The sequence below is a fragment of the Hesperophylax consimilis genome, chromosome 20 (assembly GCF_061612785.1).
Source record: "Hesperophylax consimilis isolate HC1 chromosome 20, BYU_Hcon_1.0, whole genome shotgun sequence".
NCBI lineage: Eukaryota > Metazoa > Arthropoda > Insecta > Trichoptera > Limnephilidae > Hesperophylax > Hesperophylax consimilis.
This window is the reverse complement of record NC_142855.1, coordinates 30,781,695-30,802,681: the sequence shown is the minus strand read 5'-3', so window position 1 is coordinate 30,802,681 and position 20,987 is coordinate 30,781,695. Positions and strand designations below refer to the sequence as shown.

At 34.5% G+C, this 20,987-nt stretch overlaps 1 protein-coding gene and 1 long non-coding RNA gene across 2 annotated transcripts; one reads left to right on the top strand and one right to left on the bottom strand.

The window, feature by feature from the left end:
• Nucleotides 1-2,026: 2,026 nt before the first annotated feature.
• On the bottom strand, nucleotides 2,027-15,526 carry LOC149414537 (uncharacterized). Its single transcript, XR_016304098.1, has 4 exons — nucleotides 15,485-15,526; nucleotides 14,829-14,909; nucleotides 14,471-14,606; nucleotides 2,027-2,720 (listed from the first exon to the last, which is right to left on the bottom strand). It is a non-coding gene; the product is annotated as an uncharacterized LOC149414537 (long non-coding RNA).
• A 1,089-nt stretch (nucleotides 15,527-16,615) lies between these two features.
• Nucleotides 16,616-20,023, top strand: LOC149414536 (uncharacterized). The gene is made up of 3 exons (XM_089644220.1): nucleotides 16,616-16,886; nucleotides 18,357-18,509; nucleotides 19,968-20,023. The coding sequence occupies exons 1-3, from the start codon at nucleotides 16,751-16,753 to the stop codon at nucleotides 20,021-20,023; spliced, it is 345 nt and encodes a 114-aa protein (XP_089500346.1). The 5' UTR covers nucleotides 16,616-16,750.
• The last annotated feature ends 964 nt before the right edge of the window (nucleotides 20,024-20,987 follow it).

The following is a 20,987-nucleotide window of genomic DNA, read 5'->3' as shown; positions in this document are numbered from 1 at the left end:
ATACGGAAAAAAATTATGATTAAAAATGTATTTCATAATTGACTAAAAATCACATGAAGTGAAATTTGAATATGTAAAAATGCAAGATCAAATAATACAAAGAAACGACCAAATGGTTGAGGGGATTTAAATAAATGCAATTGCATCATCTTATACAGGTTTTATCAACAAATAAAGTTATTCTGCGAGAAGAAGACTAACTAACCATCACGCCGACAGAGGACGGACCATTAAAAAAACTCGGTGTTGGCACACTCTTCTTGCCTAATTCACATTCATACATACTCTTCAATAATTCTGACTCTTGAGATGGCACGACTCGAGTAACTGGTTCATTTGATCGTGACATGTCTTCCTCGGGCGTCCCCGACTTATGCTACCATTCGCACTATCATCAATATTCTCATAACAAATTTTCTTCGCTCATTCACTCTACATGCCTAAACCATCTAAGCGTCCCTTTCTTTACGCTTACATCTGCCTTACACTCTTTGCGGATCTTCACTTTTTTCACACGATCATACATAGTTTTACCACACATACGCCCCGGGGATCTCAATTCAACAGAATTAAATCTACCATCATCCTTTCTCTGCTAGTTCCATGCCTCACTTCCATACATCAGGATAGGTACCAGCAATCCATTGTGGACTGCTAACTTCGCTTCTTCCAACAGTTTTTTGCTAGCGCCAACTGCGTTCAGTCCTTAATTTATGGAGTTACCTGCATTTACCCTTCTTTCAATATCTCTGTCAGCCACCCAATCTCTCGTTAACATCCTTGCTAAATACATATCCTCAACTACCTGCTCCAAGTATTCCTCATTCACAACTATACTGCACACTGTTTTCGTACACCCTCGTTTAAAGATCATTACTTTTGACATATTTATAATCATCATAAACTCATTCTTCATACATACACATCCTAGATACGAGAGACCGCATCATCAGCTTACACCAGGCAACATGCTTTCAGATTACTCAAATTCGCGGCCACCTCTTTCAATTCTTGAATACAATTATCCACATTTAGATTGAATAATCACGGTGACTTGTTTAACATCTTTTGTGTTTTATTTTTTTAGAATAACTAAATGAGTAAACCTCAAATTGTAATATGTAATTATTGAAGACAATATTAGAGATTCTTAAAGGAAATGTTGAAACTGAAAATCAAAAAAAGATACACATATAAGGCCTATCCGCACACAACAGTGCCGGCACAGTGCCGACACGTGACGACACGTGACGTATCCATCAGTGTCAGTGAAAAATGATATTGTGGCATACATTTAGTACGGCACTATCCGTACTCGTCAGTGACAGTGACGTTCAGTGATGTCAGTGCTGCGCCGACGCTCGCCGTGACGGGACGTGAATTTCTAGCGGACAATATTTTCACTGACACGGTCGCAGTATTTCAAGATGGACGACGAACAGTTGATTGAATTGGTCCGTGTACATCCTGCAATTTATGACCTTTCACATAGAAAATACATGGACCTTAATTTTAAATCAAATATGTGGAACAATATTGGGCTACAATTGGGCGTAAGCGGTATGTATACCTATCTATCTATTTTATTTACGAAGCTAGGCATTGGTGTTGTTTTTGAGTGTAGTTTGAGGAAATTATTTAAATGTAAAAATAGGACTGAAAAATAAAAGATAATTATGTATTCTATATGTTATGTATTTATTCATACTAATAATATTATAACTGCAAAAGTAACTTTGTCTGTATGTCTGTCTGTGTACAAAAATTAAATGAATCAAATAATCATCTACTAGGCAGGTTCGAAGTACTAATTTAATTATATTCTCGTCTCTTGACCATCTAGCCATCCTGATTCAGCGTTTAAGTAGTTTTTAAATACTTCTCTGGTCATGAAAGCTTCGGTTGTGGCATTTCCACCCTGAAAAGGGAGATGGCGAAGTATATCTCTACTTTCATTTGCCTCTTGTACATTTCTGATTTCATGTGAATATGTATCATTGACATGTTTCTTTATAAAATTATGTAGGATTATTGTTGATAGTATCATTTGGTCTACATTTTCTGGCTTAGCTTGAATTGGTCTAAAATATATCCGAAATTTTTGAGCCAGTAACCCAAAGGCATTCTCTACGACTCTTCTGCCTCGCGATAAACGATAATTAAATATCTTTTTAGATACATCCAAATTTCGTCCTGGATAGGGTCGCATCAAATAAGGTTTTAATGGAAATGCCTCATCTCCGAGAATTACATAGTGAGTTGGTGTATCTGTGCCTGGTAATGGTGCATCTGTTGGTACAGATAAAGTACCTCTTTCCAATGCCTTGCCTAAATTGCTTTTTGCAAATATGCCGCCATCACTGTTCTTACCATATGAACCCACACTGACAGCAATAAAATTGTAACGAGCATCTACAAGTGCTAACAAGACGATTGAAAAGGTTTTCTTGTAGTTAAAAAACATGGAGCCGCTATTGGCAGGAGCCTGTATAGTGACGTGTTTTCCATCTAATGCTCCCAAGCAATTAGGAAAATTCCAGTTAGTATAAAAGTCATTAGCAATGGATAGCCACATCTCTGTTGTTGGTCTTGGTAACATTTCTTCCATTAAAGTTTCCACTATTGTTTTGCAGGTTTCATTAACAATTTCATGTACTGTAGTATGTCCTAAACGGAAACTGAATGATATTGTTTTATATGAGTCTCCTGTGGCCAAAAATCTGAAATAAAAGAAATACATAGATCAGGGTTAATATAAAATTATAAATTATAGGATTTTTTTTAAGAGTAGGTAGGTATTTTAATAGAATAAATTATGTTATATAAAATTATTTTGGTATGTTTGTATTTATTAAATGGGTATTTTTGTTTCAGGTGCAATATGTAAATCAAGATGGTCCAACATAAGAGACAACTTTAGGAAAAATATTCAAAAGAATATAACTAAAAGTGGTCAAGGTAGCAAGGCAACAAAGCCGTATAAATACCATGAGCAATTAAGTTTTTTGGTAAAATTTTTTGACGACCGAAATAGCATTGAAAATGTCAATGATGAAGACGATGAAACACAAAACGATGAATCAAGTATTCCAGAAGTTCCACTGCCGACACATACAGTTTCGCCCGCTCCTGAATCCCATCACACTGATTCGCTAACATACACGCCGACTCCATCACCAGCCTCTCAACATTCACAAGCTTCATTAACGAATCAATATCGGCCATCATCATCAGGAAGTCGAGGATCCAGAGGACGCAGGGCGAATCATAAAGATTCGGCAAGAACAGCTTCATCAGAAGTGATTGATTATCTGATTCGCCAAAATGAGCATCCGGTTGACGTATTTTTGGCATCTCTTGCTCCGACATTAAAAGAATTGCACCCTTGTGATTTATTTGATGCTAAATCTGAAATGTTTGCGATTGTCCAAAAGTACGAAGCAAAACTATTGAGGAGCAAATTCCCAAGGCTTGCGCATCAATCAAGCACCATTACAAGCCAAAATAGGTCTAACGTGACTAACTTGGAAGATCATGGAAGCGTCAATACGAACAACGCGAACTATGAAACTGTTGAAGATCATGGAAGCGCCAATACCTATGAAACTGTTGTGTTACAATATCTAAGTTAAAATAAAATAATGAAAATAGTAATAATTTTGAAAAATAATAATTTTAAAATAAGAAAAGAAGTTTGAAAAAGTAAAATAAAATAATTTGATCATAATTTGATGTTTTATTGACACATACCTTAAACAGACTGCTAGACGTTCCCTTGGTGGTATAGCTTTTCTCCAATGAGTATCATGTTTTCTTAACTTTTCAGTAAGTTTAGATAAAAGTATGTCGAAACAATGTTTTGACATTCTGAAATACTCGAAAAACTTTGATTCATCATCTATCAGATGTTTATATAGGGTAGCGAACTCTCCTTCTTCTTCTCTTTTCCTCCACGCATTATGAACCCAATGCCTTCTTCTCACATTAATTTCTTCGTCTTCATCTAATATTAAAGCAATCGCTGCTAATTGTGATCTTGAATATCGAGGCATTTTAGCACATGACACTGCTGTGTAGAGTACCTACTAATCACTGCGCCATTCACTGCGCGTCGCCGTGTCGTGCCGTGTCGGTACTGACGTGTACGAATAGCACGTCACGGTACTGTACGGTACGGAACTGACGGTCACGTGCCGGCACTGTTGTGTGCGGATAGGCCTATAGGGCTTGAACCCAGGACCCTCGCTTGCCGGGGCGCAGCTCTTCCAAATAAGCTAATGGGGCCCTATCTCCTTCAGTCATATTAAACTGTATCATACTTCGAATAAGAAATACCAACATTATCTTCTTTTACTCGTAGCTTATTATGTAGAGTCGATATGTAAGTGTGAGCATGTTCTTATAGCCAAGCAAAAACCTGTAGTTTAGTTTTTAATCAGAGAGCTTTTGAAAAAATAGATAGAAAAAGATTTATTAAAAAATTAAAAAAATATGGAATAAAAGGGAAAGAACTGGAATGGTTTAAAAACTACTTAAGCAACAGACAACAAACAACAAAGATAAGAAACAATATATCAAATCCGATTGAAATTAAGCTGGGTGTACCGCAAGGATCTGTATTGGGTCCGATGTTGTTTATACTCTACATAAATGATATGGTAAAAATATTAAAACATTGCAAAATAAGACTGTTTGCAGACGACGCACTAATTTATATTGCAGAAGATAATTATGAGAAAGCAATCAAAAAGATAAATAGTGACTTAGAAACATTGTCAAAATGGCTCAAACTAAATAAATTAAAACTAAATGTAAATAAGACAAAATACATGCATATAGGCAGAACAAATACGCATGAGGAACCAAAGGTTTCTATAAATGGAGAAATCATAAAAAAAGTGGAAGAAATTAAATATCTAGGTGTTATTATAGACTCAAAATTGAACTTCTCAAAAAATGCAGACTATACAATTAAAAAAATTGCAAAAAAAATATCTTTTTTTGGTAGAATCAGAAACAACGTAAATAAAGAAACATGCCAGATAATATACAATACAATTATATCACCACACTTTAATTACTGTTCAAGTATTCTTTTTCTCTGCAATAAAGAGAAAATGAAAAAAATGCAAATACTGCAAAATAAAGCAATGCGAATAATACTTAAGCGCAACATATACACACGGATGAGAGACATATTAAAGGAGCTGAATATTTTGACGGTGAAGCAAACTGTGTATTTGAATGTACTTATTTTTATACATAAAATTAACTTAGGGATGATGTCTAAGGCACTGAAAAGAAAAATAAATTACAATAACGAGATACACGGACACGGGACGAGAAATTCTAAGCAAATTAGATTGCCAACAAGAAAAAAAACAAGCACCCAAAAATCTCTGATGTACCAGGCCGTTCAACTCTATAACAAAATCCCGAAGGAAATTGCTGTGATAGAAAATATTAATAAGTTCAAAAATTAATTAAGAAAATATGTCTATCTCAATTATTAATGTTTCTTTTTTTTGTGACTTTATTGAAATATTTAAAGAAAGATTATGTTTGCCAAACAATGTACATGTTTATATGTTTACAAAACTGTTAGCACACACGAAGATTTTTTTTTTTTTTTTTTTTTTATTATTGTACGACAGACAGGTAAGTCCAATTATGGTACAATTTTATTTAAACTAACAATACATGTACATATATTTTTTAAAACATGGTATAGTGATATTAAACACATCTATATCCGCTGGTAGGGCATTTAGTAAGGTCATACCTCTTGTCATGCTATGTCGGGCAATGACATCTGTCCGACCCTGCGGTATACAGAATAGGTCGTGGCTACGATTTCGACAGTATTTATCAGGAACGAATAATCCACAGCATGACAGGAGATATGGGCAATCGATAAGGTTTTTTAGTAACTTTAATTCAAATACCATGAGTCCGGCATTACGCCTAGTCTCCAGGCTTTGGTAATTTGTCTCCTTTAGCAGTTCCACGTGATGCATGAATTTCGGATATATTCCGTATGATCGCATGTAAACATACCTTAGGAATAGATGTGAGCTAACTTAAGATAAATAAATAAATAAATAAAATTTTATATTTCCGATCTATTTTGCATCGGTGTAACAGTTATGTACAAAAAATAGAAATACCTGAATTGCTTTCAGAACTGGATTCCGGACATTCTTTTTTGATAAAACGATAATCCATATGCATTTCCACAAGTATCACAGGAACTCTCTCTTCAGCACTTGTGCCTGGTTCTAACTTGATTGTGGTGGAATCCATGCTTTTACGTAAGGATCTGGTGATTGAGGGATTTCTTGGGAGAAAGATGGATGTTGTAGTTCAAGTTGTTCAGATCAACGAAACGAGTAAAGCAAAATATTAAAACCGCCAAAAAGTGACAGCAAGCCGGCGGAGATTCATCCATAGATATTACAGAATTAAGAAAAAAAATCAAGTACATAATGAACTTCAAGTGTTGCCATTTTAAATCAAACATATGCCAACAAATGTTACGTAAGAACAATGACTAAAATTGTTTTAGATAAATAAATATTGAAACGATGGATTCATCAGACATTAGTTACGCGTGAGGTTTTAAAATTGAATAGCCTTAAAATGTGTACCCTTCACCCCCCCTTTGCCCCTTGTCCCCTTTCCTTGACCCTGGCCAAAAGACAAGTAACATTGTTATCGTTGCATCTTGGTCTGCGAACATTCGTGTCATCTTGTGAATACCCGCATATGTTGAATTCGGCTGAGATTGTTTTGGAGCACACATCGTCCAGTGAAACGTTTTTACCCGCCACAGTGAATGTCACTGTTTTGTTTCGTGTTGAGTGAGCGAATTTTTAAAGGGAATTGCCCTTAATTGTATGCAAGCTGATAAGTGTAAATAAAGGAACCAGCGGTTACAGAGGACGAGACCAGGGTAAGTCTTTGGCAATTCCCACTCATTTCCTCTTGCAAACACTAAGGCAAATTCAATTCGTTTTTGTTTTGTCTAAGTCTTTATCGCACTTACCGCAACCAACCCCACACAATTGCGAACGAACGATTTGTGCACCACCAGACATTGTTGCATGTGGAATGTTTTATGTCAATTCTGGGGCTAGCTAGCTGCAATAGGAGACGCACAGTTGAAGAAAAAATAAGGCAAAAATGACGTTGGAGTGTGCGTCCAATTAATCATGAAAGGAAGAAAACAGTACATTTGCATAATTTGTTTAAAGACATGGCGGCAGTAGACAACCATCAATTCCAGAAATATACAAGAATGCCGCAGACCAATAAATTGTTAGGACTAATAAATATAATAAAGCATATGTTTTAAAAAATTCGGTAAAATATCGATTAACTCCGCGTAAATATTTAATCACAAAATTACTGTTGCATTGTCAAACAGTAAATACCAAAAAGAATCGATCAAAAATACATATATCTCAGTATATATCTTAGCTTTCTGCATTCCGTAATACTCCTTTCACACAGAGCGATTTTAGTTGATCAAGTCGAAGTTGAATGACACTTGAAAGCTAATCGACAAGTAGTGTGATCAGCCTTTCAACAGAGTTGATCATTTTTAACCCTCCGTCGGGCGCAGCTGGCCTCAGAAGCCAGCGGAAGACATTTTTTCCCTCTCCAATTCTCAAAGGCGGCCCCCCGCCTCTTCCCTCATTTTACTCGCCTAACTTTAGGAACCTCACACGGCGCCCGTCTTTAGTCAGTCGTCGGTCTTTACGCAGCTCACTTACACCTTCCCTGGCTTCACAGGCCGCCTGCACCCGATTGCGTCACAATTTTGAAGGTATTGAATTTTGAGTTTTTTAAGGATATTTTTATGTGCAGTTGTTCATTATACTCAATTGTACCTGTTCTGTATGAAATTTATAAGTATCTTGAGAAATAAGTGCTGTATTGGACCCTGGCCTTTCAGGCAGGGTGCGCCCGATTGAATTATAATTTCATTTTTTCTCTTTTCTGGCATTTTATGGTTGATGATATGGTGAAGTTTTTTCTCGATGATGATGCTTCTGAAGATCCAGCTTTGGTTGAAGATTTAGGCGATGAGAGCGATATCGGACAACTAGCTCGGTGAAGTCTGAATACAAGTGGAATGCCGATTCAGTTGAAAATTCGCTTGAAAAGGTTTTTTCCTTACGAGAAAAAAAAAACCCACATCCCCTACAACACCTTCCAAAAGGCAAAAGTGTGGAATATGCGTGTTTGAATTAGGATTTAGGAGGATGACGAATTACGAATGTTTAGGTTGTTATCAACTGATCTGTTTACTCCACGTAAACGCGATGGGCCAAACTTGTTTTTCGGCTGCTGATTTGGGAACCTAATCGTCCGTTTCTGGCTAAGGCTGCAGTCAGTAGAGACTACCACCTACCTAACCTATACATTTTTCTTACTTTAAAACTTTTATTACTTTTATGGAGCTCGGTTTGACCAATTATTTTGAACACTGTTTTCGAAAAATGATTAGGTAAGTTTGATTATTTTAGCTTATGGTTGGTAATGTTTAATAAACGAGTTATTCTGTGTTATATTTGGTTTAATTCCTTTCTATAGATCCTAGTAAAGACTACAGGACAAGTATTTTGTAATATAATTAATATAGTGAAAGATGGGGCCTAAAAATATATGGGTGGCCTCTCAGGCCGGGTGCGCCCGATTTCGGTTCGCCCATAGGTGCGCCTGGCGGAGGGTTAAGTTGAACGACGAAAGTTGAAAGCTCGTCTACTTTTGTAGTTTGAGTATTTATTTATTTATTTTATTTTATGCCTATTAAGGGTTTTACATACATATATAACAATATTTAAAAAATTCTACTCGTAAATAGTGTAGAAAATGACTGTTAAAACACATATATAAATAAAAAATATTGTTGAATTTTTGTTGTTTGTTTTTGGGGTGTTATGCCGTAATGCGCTAACTCCTTCTTTAGCCGACGTTTCGGACAGCGTTGCAGTGTCCATCATCAGGGCAGATCCGGTAGATCCGAAGATGGGATCTACCGGATCTGCCCTGATGATGGACACTGCAACGCTGTCCGAAACGTCGGCTTAAAAAGGAGTTAGCGCAACACGGCATAACACCCCAAAAACAAACAACAAAAATGCTTTTGGCCGTGAGAATCTAAAAACTTACCATTGTTGAATTTGATTCACACAGTATGTAGGCACAAAATGTAAAAATAAAAAATCCAAAATTATATTTTTGTTTCAGCCGACAAAATAGTGATAATGTGCAAATTACTGTAATATTGTCAATTTAACCCCAAGGAGACGGCCAACTACAATCGTAGTGGAAGAAAAGTTCTCCTAGAGAACGGCTCACTACAAGTGTTGTTTTGAGCATTTGTCATGTTCATCGACTGGTTTTGACAAGGAGCCCTAAAATTTTACTTGCGCCACGCGCTACTTCGCTTAGGGCTGGCCCTGAGTAGAGGAACAACAATAGTTACGCATGCTGACTTGTACATGGTATAATTTAAATCATAATGCATAAACCATAATATAAGAAATACAGGTTGTAAAACAACAAATGATATTATAAAATAAATTTTACGAATATTCACTTCATATTTCTATTTTGATACAATTTGTGGTGGAATTCCAATAAAAAGATATATTGAAACAAATTGAAAACTTTTTTCCTATTGTGAAAAATGAATCTAGACAATATGATTTAAATTTGTACGAAAATCTTAACACTAGAAGCCTTATCTACGCCTGCGAGGCGAACACACAATCTAAAATTCTCTTTCTCTTTCTAACGGTTGAAGTTAGCGGCTCGTGCTGTTTAGCGAACCCAGTGGCCAACGGGAGCTTCCCGAAAACTGTGTTTTATTATTAATTTATATACTAACCTTCACTTTCCTTCGAAAAATAGGGCACAAGTAGGTATATTTTGGGCTACAGGCTGTCATTTACATGTGTACGCCTCTGAGACGTATGTTAAGGCTTTATATACCTATAAAATCGATTAGGGTTAAGAGTCTGCTATTAAATATTCTCCTTTTCAGAACAGACTAGCTTAAAGGTTTTAGTCGATGTTAACCGCCACTACTCAACATCTAACCTCAAATTCACTCTATAATTCTTTTTAGGGAAGACTAATAGCTGCAGTTGGATAGTGAAAAAGAATTTTCTCCCATAGATGAGCAATTGACAATATAAAGTTCTCTTTCGAGAATATAAACATCTGCAGTAGAAACATGAATAAGGTTTATCTAGTGTGGGTAGCAATGTGAGCGTGGGATATTTGAAAATACACGTAATGTTGAAATAAAGTTCTATTTGTTTTTAATTTTATGTTAATTTTTTTGCAATTTAATATGTTGTGTAGGTAAAAAAATACTAAATCAACATTTAACTCAATGGAACTTAATTGGTCTAGAACATATGAATGTGTATTGTTATAATTTTTTACTGTACGACTGCTTCCTAAATTAAAAAAAAAAAATAAAAAAAATAATGAAAATATGAATATTTATAGTAAGAAGACGAAAGGGGTTTATTTAATATCCGAGACCTAATGGTAATTCCAAAATCTCTTCTCAGAACATGAATGGCTTCAGTCCAGACATAAAAACAGTTTTTTCCAACGTAAGCACGTGACGTTTAAAATCTCCCTTTTGAGAAAAATAATAATTGCAGTTGGGACACGAAAAAGGCTTTTCCGCAGTATGGGTAAACATGTGACGTTTTAAATTTTCCTTCCAAGAAAATGAATGGTTGAATTCAAGACACAAATAGGGCCTTTGTCCTGTATGCGTGAACATGAGAAATTTTAAAGTTATCTCTCGAAAACTTGAATAGTTACAGTTAGATCACGAAAAAGGTTTTTCACTGGCATGGGTACGCATGTGTCGTTTTAAAAGTACCTTTTGAGAACTTGAATAGTTACAATTAGGACATAAAAAGGGCTTTTCTCCAAAATAAAAATGAGTACGCATGTGTACAAAATAATATTTTTGGGAGAAAGGTCAGGACATTAGGAAATACCCACAGCTCGTTACTAATTCGTCCGCATCTGAATCTCAGTCAGACCAGGAATGATCAGGCGTGGTCCATCAGGATATGTTCAGGTAGTCAGTGCGTGTACATAGGTAAAGGTAAAGTCGCTCGGGGAATTATATTGTAAATATATTGTATATATATACGAAATATTATCTATATCCAAGGTATACCAACGTACTGTGGAATGCCTATGTGGAATTTATTTGTTAATTATCTTTTGTATTTCTTATTTTTGTTAAGTTCTTTCCCTTCATTGTAGGTAAGTTAAGTTTCTTTCTCTTGCCGCTTGAAGAGAAGGCTTGATTTATTATTTTTGAATTCTGTAAATAAATGTACCTATGTGTTGAAACATGTGATTTTTTAGATGTTTTATGGTAGAAAATTAATAATTACCCTCGGTACATGAAAAAGTTTTTTTCTACTGTTGGTAAAAATATTATTTTTTAGATTTCCCTATGTAGAACATAAATAATTACATTCGGGACATGAAAACGCCTCTCTGCTTTGGGTAAGAATATGGTTTTTAGATTTCCCTTCGTTGAAAATGAATAGTTGCAGTTGATACATGAAAAACGTTTTATTCCACTGTGAGTAAACATATGAATTTTTAGATTTACATTTGCAGAACATGAATAATTACAATCCGGTTACGAAAGAGGTTTTTTTACACTGTTTAACATATGAAAATTTATATGTCCCCTGGTAAAACATGAAAAATGACACTCGGAACAGGAGAACTGTTTTCTCCACTGTGCGTAATCATATGTTTTATTAGATTTATCTTCCTTGTATATGAATAGTTGCTATCGGGACATGTAAAAAGTTTTTCCCACTGTGTGAAATTATGTGATATTTTAGATATCCTTTGGTAGAACATGAATAATTACACTCAGAACATAAAAAAGGTTTTTCTCCACTGTGGGTAAACATGTGCATTTTTAGACTTCCCTTTGTAGAACATGAATAGTAGCAGTTGGAACATGAAAAAGGTTTTTCTCCGGTATGGGTGCGCAAGTGCACTTCAAAATATGACTTACGAGAGCAGGAATAGTTACAATAAGGACAAGAGTTTTTTTTCTTCCCATGAAGATTTTTCAGGAATACATCTGAAAAAGATTACTGAAAAAAGATAAATTATGTGTACGTAGGTACAGTAAAAAAAAACGTGATAATGAATTGTTAATTTTACCAACAATGAACACGGCTTTACCTGCTGCCTGAGAATTCATTTCAGAGCGCTTTAAGCATTCGTTTTTAACATCCGGGAAGTGTATATCGATATCCGTATAAGGATTTAACATCCGGGAAGTGTATATCGATATCCGTATAAGGATTTACACCTCTAATTTCTTTTTATTTTTATTTATTAATCTTAAGTTAGCTCACATCTTCGTGTGTGCTAATAGTTTTATAAACATATAAACATGTACATTGTTTGGCAAACATAATCTTTCTTTAAATATTTCAATAAAGTCACAAAAAAAGAAACATTAATAATTTAGATAGACATATTTTCTTAATTAATTTTTGAACTTATTAATATTTTCTATCACAGCAATTTCCTTCGGGATTTTGTTATAGAGTTGAACGGCCTGGTACATCAGAGATTTTTGGGTGATTGTTTTTTTTCTTGTTGGCAATCTAATTTGCTTAGAATTTCTCGTCCCGTGTCCGTGTATCTCGTTATTGTAATTTATTTTTCTTTTCAGTTCCTTAGACATCATCCCTAAGTTAATTTTATGTATAAAAATAAGTACATTCAAATACACAGTGTGCTTCACCGTCAAAATATTCAGCTCCTTTAACATGTCTCTTATCCGTGTGTATATGTTGCGCTTAAGTATTATTCGCATTGCTTTATTTTGCAGTATTTGCATTTTTTTCATTTTCTCTTTATTGCAGTGAAAAAGAATACTTGAACAGTAATTAAAGTGTGGTGATATAATTGTATTGTATATTATCTGGCATGTTTCTTTATTTACTTTGTTTCTGATTCTACCAAGAAATGATATTTTTTTTGCAATTTTTTTAATTGTATAGTCTGCATTTTTTGAGAAGTTCAATTTTGAGTCTATAATAACACCTAGATATTTAATTTCTTCCACTTTTTTATGATTTCTCCATTTATAGAAACCTTTGGTTCCTCATGCGTATTTGTTCTGCCTATATGCATGTATTTTGTCTTATTTACATTTAGTTTTAATTTATTTAGTTTGAGCCATTTTGACAATGTTTCTAAGTCACTATTTATCTTTTTGATTGCTTCTTCTCGGAGTTCTGGTTCGGCTTTAATAGTAACAGTCTCTAAATTAATGCAACATGGAAAAATGTACATTGATATGTCGAGAAGAACAGTTTATTACTATCAAAATTATGGTGATCCCTCTCCGAGAAAGTAAAATAAAAAACACATTTCTGCAAAATTCGTATTCATTATGCAGAAAGCAATAAAAAATATGTACGCCTCATAAATTTTAAATATTAATATCCCGTTTAAGCTCATAAAAAAATAAATCGTTAATGAATATTTTAAATATTCAAACAGATGAAAAATAAACAACCTAACTTTTTATTAAAATTTTTCAACCCTAAATTCGATACAAGACCTAAACGAACGACTAGACACGAATTAACATTTAACACATGTATTAATGTCAGTCCAACTATGGTTTTTTTCCAATACAACCTTTACGCAGTCTTGGAAACAAATATTCAAACAATGAATGAATTTTTATTAATATAAACGTTAATTTGGTGGATTTCTGTTACATGTATTATTTTTTCTGTTTCCTGTTTTTATGTAACTCTTTTGCATTTTATTTTCAATTGTATAATTTTTGAATCAAATATATAAAAGTATATGTTGTGCGTGTGAAAAAGCCATCTGGACGTTTAAAATACAATAAAATGTATTAATATCGTTTTCTTTCAAACAAATTTTAGGAAAAATATTAACAATGAACGATAACATTGAAGAACTTTGTAGAAGCACGATATTAGAAAATAGACTAATTTATATTTAGGTTTAAGATGATTCAAGAGGGGAACACCAATTATTCTTGAGCCCTTTCAGTATGGAGTTTGGTAATTTATTGGCAATCAAATAATGTTGTAATGTATTGTAATACTCATGTATATTTTAACATGTTACATATAATAGGAGGTCTTAACTGAAGGAATGGGTTCATTGTTCTATGAAATTATAAGTCTGCTTAGTTTGACAGTTAACTGAAAAGATATATTTTACAGAATACGAGAAAGGACGTCGTCAACAAGAACTATATATTTTGTCTGTTAAAAATTCAAAAAATCAACGTTGAACATTTACTTACTGTCTGTCGGAGTACTCTCCGCATACTGCAAAAATTCTTTCTTCACATCCGGGAGGTAGATATCTATATCTGTATACGGCATCTTACCTCTACCCTCTTCCTGGGACCCTGGTTCCTTCTTGATGGTAACACTCTCTGGGTTGGGAAGATCCATGGCCTTTGTTGATAGCGTTCTGATTTAATGCAATGATGGTAGTTGGTCCCAGCTCAAAATAAATTAGACCTGCAACAGAATTTCAAATTCTCAACAACAAGCATGTTAACTTTATCACATCAGTAAGAAAGCAAACTATTAAGGAAATATATTTTTAGTACGAAACATAAGTCATATTGTAGAAACTTGGTTATTCAAAAACCATTAGACATTTTTGTTATTAAAAATAAAATCACAGAGAAAAAGACTAAGTGCAATTTTTTTATTTTAAAAAATGCTTAAGTTGCTTACCAAAATATTGAATATTAAAAATTGTTGACACACGCAATGGGAACGTTTACAAGTTACAATGACATTTCCATAGACCACAAACTATTAAAAACTAAAAAGTCAGTTCCTACTTTTGATAATTATTTTAATGCTTTCAAAATTGAATACGTATTTTTAAGTAACAGAAAACATAATACAGAAAAAAAAAATAATATGGATTTTGTAGTTAAATAAAGCAATTCCTCAAGTTATCAGCTTGACTTTATTATGCCGTTATAAACCATTATACCATATACCATTGACTGAATCTGCCGTTTCCGCTTTTATATTATCGGCAATCCATAATTTGTGAACAGAAAATATAAATCTAAAAATAGATACACGAAATTGACAGTTAAATTGAATTAATTTTTCTCGGTTAGCAAATTTTAATATTGGCAAATGGATTCCCGAACTTATTAATGTTTGTGTGTAGATCGCATTGCTTACCACGAAGGTGAACGTTTAAGCATGTATTAGTCTAAAATAAGAATCAAGGGACGCTCAGTTCAATTTGGGAAGACGGCCGTTATAATAAATGGAGTTGCAAGCAATCAAATATATCCGCATTAGAACTTACCAATAAAAATTGGTAAGTTCTAATGTAAATAAACAATCGCAAGCATTGATTTAACTACGTGGATGGAATAGTGTAAGGTATGTTAAAATGTGGAAATAGAGTTTGGAATTGAAAACAGGACAAGACTTTTAGCAGTTGTCAAATCATTTGTCAGCAATAATATTGTGGTTATGCATAGACAATAATGGCGACATAGAATAGAAATATTTTTCAAGTAAGTACTAAACACAAAATTCACCGTCCATATAATTTTCCATAGTTTAACAAGTGCTGCGAACATAATATTAAAAGCGTAGAACTTAAAAAATAAAACATGATTATCGCAGGGCCAGTTTTTCAGTTGCTCTCAAACTGAACAAGCTTAGGCCCGTTTATAATAGGAATAAGAATAGGCCGGTGCCGTAATCCGTAATATTTTAGATCGTCGTTTATAATTGGAATAGGAATAGAATAGAATACGACAATAGAAGTGACTATGCCGCTGTCACTTGTTTATGTCAACTGTCAACCGAGAGTAAATTCTTCCTCCATCTTAAAAACGATGGATTCACCAGACATTGTTGCATGGGGCTAGCACACACTGAATAGGAGACGCACAATTGACAAAAAAATAAGGTAAAAACGACATAGGAGTGTGCGTCCAATTAAACATAAAATGAAAAAAAAAACAGGACGTTTCCATAATTTGCTTAAAGACATGGCGGCAGTAGCAACAATCAATTTAAGGAATTTTCAAGAATCTCGCAGATCAATTTCTATAAATTTGTTAGGACTTCTGCAACACAAATTAGTTAATTATATTCGATTGTCAAATAGCAAATACCATAGAGTATCGATCGAAAATACGTAAATCTCAGTATATGTCTCAGCTTTCTGTAATCCGTAAACGTAAAAGATAAAGTTGGACCATCTTTTCGGTTTTGGAAAAAAATAAGAGATTATTGCCATCTATTATAAACGGATACACAGGTTTCATATCTTCCAATTTCTACGGCCTAGGGCTTTAAGGCCTATTCTTACTGCTTATTCCTAATATAAACGGGCCTTTACGTTCGTCAAGAGGCCCTTTGGTAGGAACCCAAACATATTATTTAAAATGGCAGCACTCAGATTTCATCACATGCTTGAAAATTATTTTCTTTTCTGTTGTATCTATGGATAAACCTCATTCATCATGCTTCTTGTCACATTTAATTGGTTATGTTATTTGGCGTTACTCCTTTAGTCAATTTGACGAAATCAATCAATCATTTCTCTAAAGAAATCGTTCAACCTCGTTATAAAGTTTAAGTAAATCAGAACTCCGAAAACCTTACTTAAAGGCATGGACTCCACCGCCATCAAGTTAGAACCAGGCACAAGTGAGGAAGATAGTATTCCTGTGAAACTTACGCAAATTGATGTGGGCTATCATTTTATCAAAAAGGAATGTCCGGAAAGCATTAACGAAAATATTTCAGGTATTTTGTTTTTCTTTTTTTGGTACACATCTATTATACAAACGCCAAAAACAAGCGAAATAAAATTGTTTCTTCTTGATTAAATCGGCGTGCTTATTTCTACCTACTCTATTCTGCTGGGACATGTTACCTATATTTGTTTTAATTTTAATAAAATACCTGACACCTCTCGAGAGAGTCTGTGCAGTGTGCCGATGAGGGAACTATATTAGGTTGGGTATCGTTGTGAGGAGGGTTTGAGAAGAGGGTATCGGTAGGAACTTCTGTTGCAAATGTCCGTGTGCTACCTTCAATTATATAGGAATAGTAGATGCCGATAGAACGTTGCAAGTTAGAGCCATTTTTGCGACCGTGAAAATATTAATACAGTCGTGCAAAACATTGACGATATATTTTCAATGATATTTTGTGACTGGGTCATCACTTTATGAATAATTATTTTCTCTTAAAAGGTGAAATGGGTCCAACGGAGCTTTCAAATCTAGAGAGAGTCACCGTTAAATCAACTTTAATTTCTTGTACTGAAATTGATCTCGAGGTTTCTTGTATTAAAAAAAGAATACCTTGTGCCCTCTGAAAGAATTCACTAAAGGGCGAGTAAGACAAATTACCTGATAATATTTTGATAAATCTGCATATCCAGTATAATCGTACTTGAAAAGCTATTTTAATGAGCTGAATTATTTTATTACACGATTTGAGGTGACATTTAATTCATTTAAGTTTCTCCTTTGATTATGATAATTATTTACAATGTTTTTTTTTAAATAAACTTCTTTTGATGTCAATAATAGCATAATATCGCTTAAACTGGATTATAAAATTAGTAAATACGGTGTAGATATCCAGTATACACGAGTACTTCAATAAGGTCAATTGCTTTTCATAGCTTAGTATTAGTTCAATGGCTTTTATTATTATGTTCTCTTTTCACTAGCGAGATCGAATTCGAATGAATAAATAAATTAATGTACCAAGTAATTTTAAAAGTGTGATATAAGTTGAGTTTGGAGAGGTGCTTTTGGTTGGATTGGGTTGATTCGTTTTGGGTAGGGATGATTTAGGTTGGGTCGTGTTGGGATGAGTAGGGATGGGTAGGGTGGGTTCGGGTCGGGTTCGGTTGGGTTGAGTTGATATTTTGGAATAGTTTGATAGTCTCCGTTGGGTGCAACGAGCATACACTTTTCACTTTTTAGTTGACTACACCTCTCAGTAACTACACTATACCACCCTTTTAAGTATGCTAGTAGGTTCTAGAAATTTAATACACGCAACGCGCATCAAAATGGAACCTACTAGTAAGACGGTGAATGTATGCTGCTAGAATAATAGCGAAGCCGCCAACCCATCTACTCGCGATCTTCAGATTGTTCTAGAAGAATGTGACCTATATAAGCGAGGTGACCAAGGGACGAGGCGACGGAGCGGTGATCAATGTTTTCCGTGGGTTAAATTTATTTATTATTCCAGGTAGCATTCATGTAGAGACTGTTCCCATCAAGGCAGAACTAGGACTCCAACAAGAAGATGGAGGGGAGTTTCCTTTTACTGAAATTGACATAGACCTGCCGGATCTGAAAAAGGAATGCTTAGAGCCATCTGAAAGTACTACCCTGGCAGCAGGTGAAATGTTTTTTCTCGATTCGTTTTAGTAATTTTTACATTTTAAGATACAAATTTATTAATTTTTATCCACCATCTTTTTCAGACTCGATAACGGACCTGGGGAAGTATCCTGGAGAAAACGCCTTCTCGTGTTCCCACTGTAACTACTCCTGCTCACGCAAGTTAAAGTTAGCCCTGCACTTGCGCACCCATACTGGAGAAAAACCTTTTTCATGTTCCGACTGCAATTCTTCATATACTCAAAAGGGAGTTTTAAAACGTCACATGCTTACCCACGCTGGAAAAAAACCTTTTTCGTGTTCCAACTGCCACTATTCATTTTCTAAAATAGGATATTTAAAACGTCACATGCTTACCCATACTGGTGAAAAACCTTTTTCTTGTTCCGTCTGCAGTTATTCAGGTTCACGAAAAGATAATTTAAAAAGTCACATGCTTACCCATACCGGAGAAAAACCTTATTCTTGTTCCTACTGCAGCTATTCATGTTCTCAAAAGGGAACTTTAAAACTTCACATGCATACCCATACTGGAGAAAAACCCTATTCATGTTCCTACTGCAGTTATTCATGTTCTATAAGGGGAACTTTAAAAAGTCACATGTTTACCCATACTAGAGAAAAACCTTATTCATGTTCCTACTGCGGCTATGTATGTTCTCGCAATGGAACGTTAAAACGTCACACTCTTATCCATACCCGAGAAAAACCGTGTTCATGATCCTACTGCCTTATTAATTTTTTTAGTATTCAGCTCTTCTGGAGAAAAATCTTTTTCGTCCTCCGATTTCAACTGTTCATGTTTGCTAATAGAGTTTTTAAAAAACACACCCTGTAAAAACAACTAATACGCAATAATATTCTAATTGAAAACTTCGAAACTGTAGATTTCAATTTAGCAATAATAAATGGCAACCTAAAACTTCATTTTATACTGATTTGATTCCATCCTTAGTTATTAAGGGATGTTCACATCCATTTTGAACCTTTTACATAATTTTACACTTGGAATTTTTCATAAGCTACGGAAGCTGTCAAAGGTCACCTTTTTACGAAAATATGGTCAAGAGTGTCAAGCAAATGACTATTTTCACAAAGCTATTTTTCCAGCACAGCTGCAAATTATTAGAAATTATAAGTCTTTAGTATGTATGCCGAAGTTGAACCATACATATATTAACATCTTATTGGCATTTGTTTTTTTCGGGGGTAGTTTAGGTAAAAGACGACCACTCTGTTCTTCGATCCGTATAGAATCGAGAGTTTATTTTCGCGTGCACCGGGTGCTTTTTTTTACCAATCAAAATGCAGACATAAAACAACCGCAACGCCCCTTGTTTTATATCGAATCTAAAGTTCTTTTTCGTTTAAATTTCGAGCTGACAATTTAGTATGGAAAAATTTAGCCCGAAATCGTATGAAAATTTTTTTTCAAACCATTTGTGAACTCGGCCAGATTTCGTACCGAAAGTTAGCGATGAATTTACCGAAAACTCTGGTGGCGCAAACTAGAACCGGTCACGGCGCGCCCAACGAACGTCGAGGTAGTCGTATTTCCCGCCACCAGGTTCGCCACTTTTCACGCTGAAGATGCTTGCGTGGTTTTGAAATGGCGAATTCGGGAATGCATTTCTAGATTTCCAGCAGTGCAGATTCACAATGTTGTTTTTATTAACTATCATCGTCGATAAATAATTTGCCTACGATTAGGTAACTATTATTATTATTATTTAATTTCAAATGGACTTTTCAACTATGAAATAAATACATTTTTTGTAGGGTGTTTTTTGCTGTCGTTTTGTTCAAAAATATTTTGTTTTTCTTATTACTCAAAGGTAAATTAAAAAAGATTATTGTTTTTAACTTTTCCATATCTGTGGTGTGTATTTACTATACATTTCTTCTAATAACTTGAATAACTCTATAAATATAATAAATTCTTGGTTCGGATTTTAGGTATTCTTCCGTTATACATTTATGCACTGAATTAAAAAATTAAAATTTTACATAGTTTTCAAATTCAATTAAAAATCAGAGATTTTTGTTAAAAATCGGGAACAAATACATCTACACATTCAACCGTGTGACACTGCTACGCGAAGAGTGTGCGAGGAAATGACACGCTATTGATGTCCCGCTTTAGTTTGCGAAATCCACACGTCCGCAGTTGTATTTTTATTAAGACCATCGATACCTACTACCGCATAGCTGTGTGTGTGCTAGCACTGCTAGCCGCAGGCCAGTTGGTCGCGGACCGTCGCGTCGTTAGATGTGGACCCCTCGCACGTTTTTTTAGTATCTGCCAATGGTTTTTTCATGTTTCCAGCAATTAAATTACAATTATTCTCACTTTTGACATAAAATGTAATGTGATGTATATTGACTACATAGCACCGGAACGCGTGGATTTTTTTAGCACAGTAAAGGAAAGGTTAATAAAGCTAATTTATTCAGGTGTTGTTGTTTTCTTACAAAA

Excerpts from the sequence above, each read along its gene's own strand:
- LOC149414536 (XM_089644220.1), top strand. The coding sequence starts at position 16,751 with ATGGACTCCACCGCCATCAAGTTAGAACCAGGCACAAGTGAGGAAGAT. Across the intron at positions 16,887-18,356 it reads CATTAACGAAAATATTTCAG|GTAGCATTCATGTAGAGACT; the intron begins GTATTTTGTTTT and ends TTATTATTCCAG. Across the intron at positions 18,510-19,967 it reads AAGTACTACCCTGGCAGCAG|ATTTCGTACCGAAAGTTAGC; the intron begins GTGAAATGTTTT and ends GAACTCGGCCAG.